Source organism: Rhagoletis pomonella, unplaced genomic scaffold (genome assembly GCF_013731165.1).
Source record: "Rhagoletis pomonella isolate Grant_MI unplaced genomic scaffold, Rhpom_1.0 Rhpom_scaffold_00001, whole genome shotgun sequence".
Classification (NCBI taxonomy): domain Eukaryota; kingdom Metazoa; phylum Arthropoda; class Insecta; order Diptera; family Tephritidae; genus Rhagoletis; species Rhagoletis pomonella.
Genome location: NW_023458555.1, coordinates 62,011,373 through 62,017,372, shown reverse-complemented (window position 1 = coordinate 62,017,372; position 6,000 = coordinate 62,011,373). Strand labels below are relative to the sequence as shown.

General features: G+C 35.3%; 1 protein-coding gene across 1 annotated transcript in view; it reads right to left on the bottom strand.

The window, feature by feature from the left end:
- Positions 1 to 832: 832 nt before the first annotated feature.
- The window catches only part of LOC118755272, a 150,841-nt gene continuing 145,673 nt past the window's right edge, over positions 833 to 6,000 (bottom strand). Inside the window, exon 5 of the mRNA XM_036490149.1 lies at positions 833 to 1,210. Within this exon, the coding sequence (XP_036346042.1) occupies positions 833 to 1,210 (378 nt within the window). The remainder of the gene's footprint in view (positions 1,211 to 6,000) is intronic.

Below are 6,000 nucleotides of genomic sequence, written 5' to 3'. Positions count from 1 at the left end.
CTCCTACTCATATTTCCTTGTATAAATTTAATCATATTTGCCCAAGCTTTGTCTTAGCCTCAGCAAGGGCATCTCTGGAGGCCTTTCACGCTCCCGACACGGGCAGGTGATTGGAATTTTTTCGACCATCTTCCGCCGAGCACAAGTAGCAGCTTACTAATGGTCCTTCTGACGACATTTGCAGTATGAACTGCTTCTGCCTGGACCTTTGCATGCCGCCTTTTGTAGCCATATCTCAGACAACGAAAACACCTTTGGACATCCGTAGCTCTCGAACCCGGCAGATAATTCAACCTACTCCCAACTTCCCCATTGCAATAAGAGTCCGGCCAGCAGTTCGTACACGTTCTACCACGGCCATTTTTTGTTCTCGCGAGTTTACATGGAGGAGAGAGACGCGGACTTGGCCATTCATCTTATCTCCTAATTCCCCGCGTATAGCGTTCTCCACTTCTGGGAACATGGTTAGACTGTCCATGCCCAGAACTTCTAGACGTAAACATCTAGTGAGGATACGGGCATTTCCAAGCTGACCAATGGCAGTGCGCACATTTTCCTTAAATGCTGAGTGGTCGACACAGCACCACTTTCGCGGTTTTTCCGAACAGATTGAATTACGGTCGCTAGCCCTGGCTTGGGCTTTCTGCGTTTATCAACCGTTATCCATTGATTATTTGGGGCAGTTTTCTGCGCTTGCCCGATCGATGTCGAGCCCTCTTGTGTGGGTCAGGGCCAGTTTTCCGCAGCTCGGAATTGGTAGACCTTTTCCGGCGTTGCTCTCGGAGATTGCATAGTATATTAAAGCTCTCCCCGATTTGGGCCATACCCGCTTTTATATCCATGGACACATTTTCTGCTTGGAAACATCACTCTGCATCTTATTCAAGACGAGCCGCATCTGGGCCAGTTGCTCATCTTCAATACCTTCGCAAGCTCCCAAGCTTGTGGTGACGTGCTTGTCGTTGTTTGTAGGACCTGGTGTTAGATGACGACCATCCCGGCTGCCGGGAGTTGTCGTTTGGGAAGATATAGCCTTCTGCGCCACGTCGGAAGCTTTCCCCGTGCTCGTGGTGCGCGCCTTTGCCTGCAGAACATCTACGCCGGTTTCATTTCTCAGTTTTCGTTTTAGTTTGTTCATTTCAATTGGGTAGGGATGTAGCAGATTAGTGCATTTGTAGCGAAGTCTGTTATAGCTACGGAGACCAGATTTCTGTGGACAAAAATCGGGACATTTTTAAAGCATCTAATCTGACCATACAGTTTTGTTTGTAGAATAAAAAGGCATAACGTATTTAATTCAGTTTTATTTAAAACAAAACAAAGAGAAACAAACTTGAAAATTATCGCAAAAATTTATACATACAATATGGCTGCGTTTCTTTATACATTCCGGATAATCCCATTTCACAACCGGAATAAACAGAATGCGTTTGAAATATACGTCAACATATCATCAGGAACGTTCTAAACAAGGTACATTGAAAAGGTAGTATCAGTAGAGCAGCTGATTTGATTTATTTTCAAATTATTTGGTCTCGAAAATGTCAAATATTTTTAATTTTTTCTTACAAAAATTCTGAATTGTTAAAATCCATTTGCATGTGAAACCTTTTTCCATACAAAACAAGCGATTGAATAGCAGCTTTTGGAACGTTCGCCCAACTCAGCAGCACAACCGCTGATTACTGGCCCTTGTAAAGGATGGATCAATGCATCGAGAAGCAAACAAATTTACTAGGAAAGAAAGTTGCATCAATTTTTATTTTTTCCAATTTCAATTTTTTATTTTTTATAATTTTTTGTATTTCACATGGCAAGCTTTGATTTAGAAGAAAAAATTCAGAACAGTTTTTGACACTTTCGATACCAGAAGCAACAACAAAATACACGCAAATGTTGTTTTTGCTCTACTGATACTACCTGTTTAATGTGCCTTGGTTCTAAAGAAGAAATAAACAAAAAAGTTTATTCCAAACGTTCAGAATGAATAAAGAAATGCAGCCTATATGTATGTATGCGTATAGCTTATATTTTTCATATCCATGAATGTTTTAGGAAATTAGTATCTTTTTTTATAATTTTTCCAAACTCAAGTCAGTGTCGTTTTATTAAAAAAAAAAAAACTTAATAAACAATTATGAAACCCTTGAAGAAAATTGAAGCAAGAATGATATAGCGAAAGTATCAATTTCACAGAATAAAACATAACCAAAGATCATAGAAAATTAGGTCACGAGATTGCTGCCACATTTGTCCGAAAATGGTTTCGGAGCCAGAGTACAGGGAGACTCCTGTTAAATTAATAAAGAAAACACTAAAAAACGGGATTTTATCGGCACAAATATGAAAAATTGTGACACTTATATCTACGTCCGACTTTTAAAAAATATTCAGTGGGAAAATTTTCTCAAAATCGGTCTCCCGCTAAAATCGGTACGACTGCTCCACCGACTGGCATTCCTATTTGCCACAGTAAATAGCTTACCGCGCGGTTCTTCGTTCAGGCATCTGACTATAAAAGCATGTGAGAGCACAGGGTGTGAATAAAATAGGTCTGGCGGCATTGGGATATTGAACTATAAGGCTTTAAAGTACGTTTTCAAAAATAACAATTTTATTTTCTTATCAAATGTTGAAATGTTGTAGTTCCTGAATCACGCATTCTTTTGACCGTTATTATCTTAGCATTTATCAATTAACAGCTTGACTATTTTTATCCGATTTTACAAATAAAATATGTGTTGAAAAGGGAATTTATAGATTTATAAAATTATGTATAACCACATATTAGGTGCATTCTACAAAAAAACACTCGCTTAATTGACGAAATATACACAAAGCAACAACACAAACTCGGCTATTTATCCGAGTTCAGCCAGGTCGGTTAAAAATACGCGACCTGAAGGATAGTGTTGTTAAGTGAAAAAACTGCTCTGTTGTGAATTGTTAATGGGAAAGTGGAGAGGGAAATTCTTGTTTCCTTATATACGTGACTTATATTTTAAATAAGTATACATATATATTACGCAAATCCCTCCCATAGTTACTCATATAAATTGGTTTTTGTATCTAAATCCCGTTAAACTAATCACATGTTTCTTGCCAGCTACCAACAGGGTTGCGCTTACAAAAAAATGCACCTATTGTTAGACTAAGATTGTTGGGATTTTCCCATTGGGTAAAATTTCGAATACCCACTTTTTTCTAATTTTTTTTAACTTTAACCATCGTTAATTTCGAAAATGTCTATGAAAGTTGCCAAATTTGTAGTTTTTGTCTGAACGTACATAGTGATACTTCACTTAATGCAATCTCATAAAAATTGTCGAAGTTAAGCAGTTTAAATAAAAATATGACCGTGAATTTATATGTGTGTATGTATGTACTTGAATTTGAAATTTTAAAATTTGTACATACAATGGCTCTTTAGCAATACAATTTTAGGAAAATGGACCCGGCACCGCCGCACGTTTAGTAGAGATGTAACTCAAAATTTACGTTTTTAGAGATTTCATTATCCAATTAATAAGCTTGATAAGGAGAATATGTTCAATCTAACAGATAACCAAACTTCTCAATCAGGCGAAGATACGTGTCTTTCCATCCGCCTTTTTTGTTTTCCAACTATATGAACTGATTAAACTTTGATTGCGTTTTCCCACAAAATGAAAACTTTGAAATAATTCCTTATATTATTAAACGTTCGATATATGTATGTGTATATTAAAAACTACCACATTTGGTATACACATTGTTCTTGGCATTCCTATGCACCATATTGAAAATTTTTTAAATCGGAAAGAAACCACTGCCCCTAAAATACCACTTACTTTCAATTTCTTAAAATTACCGTTACGTGGGTAGATCGCGAGGTTTTTGTCCGATTCCAAAAATTTTCAATATGGTGCTTAAGAACAATTTGTATACCAAATCTCGTCGAGCAATTTATTTATATACTAGGGTGTTCGATTATTCATCTTTTTTATAACCCGAGATATTCGGAGTATAACACTTAAAAAAAAAAACGGTACTGCATTTTCAAATTAAAAAAATACCGCAAAACCGGTTTTGTTTTACATATAACACTTACTGTTAGACAGAAATCTTTACCAAAATATGACTGCTTAAAATAGTTATAGCTTTAATTTGGAAATTGATATGGCAAAATAAGTTCGGAGAACTTTGGATGACATGTAAAAAAGAAAAAAAAAAAAATTGAAGAAATTCACTCAATCGGGTTCCCGGATCATAACAAGATTCGATTGTTTATAGGGAAAAGTTTGAGCATGTAGAACCGACTGTCTTGGGAATGAGAATACAACATACGCTCATACCGTCCAACAATACAAATATATTCGGCAACTCTCACCACTTGAATTCCATAATCGAATACCAAGGCCACCTATCGCAGTCGAAGAGCTCGAGTTGCTTCATTAAGCTCGCGATACTTTAAAACAACTAAATTCGGGATATTGTGGCAGATTAAAAAGTTCAGTCCAATTTGACTAAGATGCCCCAACGACACGAACCACCTCTTTATATGCTCACTAATATCAGCTCTTCTAACATTCCTCTCTTCATCTAGTCTTTTCCTGAGCCCCCTCCGATCTCGTCTTTTCCTGAAGGCAACATACAGTCGGATGCAGACAGTTATCGTAAATAAATGCACTTTTATATAGATACTACACATTTGGCAACTTTCATAGAAACTTTTGAAATAAAGGATGGTCAAAGTTGGAAAAATTAAGAAAAAATAGAGGTTTCCTTTTTGATTTTACCTGTTATCGTAAACCAAGACAAATTCAGAAGTATGTAGTACATATAAAAACAAGTAAGAAAGTCTAAGTTCGGGCGGAGCCGAACATTAAATACCCGGCGCACAGTGCTTCCCTTCCATATAAAATGTGAGCAAAAATAGAATTATGGACGGATTTAAATGAAAATTCGCTTCTTCCTCTTTTATATAACTTTCATACTTTCACTGTAAATGCAGTTTGAAGTTGAAAATTTTAGTTCTTGTGGCTTTCACATATGTAGGTATGCACATATATGTAATTCGTTCTATTTTCAAAAGTGAGTGCTCAAATGACAGGGCTTGGCCTGTAGATGTGCAATAGAGTTTTTATTTTTTAAAAGGGTTGCCACCTGTTACTAATTTTATTAAAATTATTTAATAAGTTAAATGATTTAGATATTGCAATATAGGTATCAATTGAACTAGTTTTAAAAACACTTTACCTCTAAATGGGTTGCCACAGGTTTAAAAAATCAAATAAGCTTTAATTAAGGGAATAAGGTAACTCAAATATGTATATCAATATCAGCATAAGACAAATGAAAAAATTTGACATATCTAGAAGAAATAAGTGGAGAGTAAAAACATTACTGAGTTAATTTAAGAGTTCAGTAATTTAAAAGGAATGTAATCAGGACAAATTACTGATTGGCAATGTATGTATATGTAATAAAACAACAAATACGATGGCGTAATCCTATGGTTTGACGTAATTATTATTTTAGTTTGACTAAATTCTACTTTACAAACAGGTGGCAACCCTATTACTAATATTTTTAAACTAAAACTTTCTTAAACCTCTTTCGTTTGACTCCCTTATGGTGATACCTATCTATTTCAATTACCTAATTCCTTTAATTCAAGTGGAATTTCATTTCACTCTCTGCATGTAGTTAATACACATTTCGATTGATACCCATCTCTTAATAATTCATTTAACTTATAAAAAAAATTTTATCTAATTTTCTAACAGGTGGCAACTCATTAAAAAAATAAACCTCCTATTGTCCACATGTCAAGCTTTTTAATCTGACACTTCATTTTTAAAAATGGAACGAATCGTGCAGACCACAAGGCACTGACAATAAATGAAAATATTATTTCATGCATTAGCGAAAAACGTATTACTTTAGAAAGTGCAAAAAATGAGCAGATTTTTATTTTTTCTTTCGAAAGCTAAAAGCTCGTACTATTTAACAAAATAA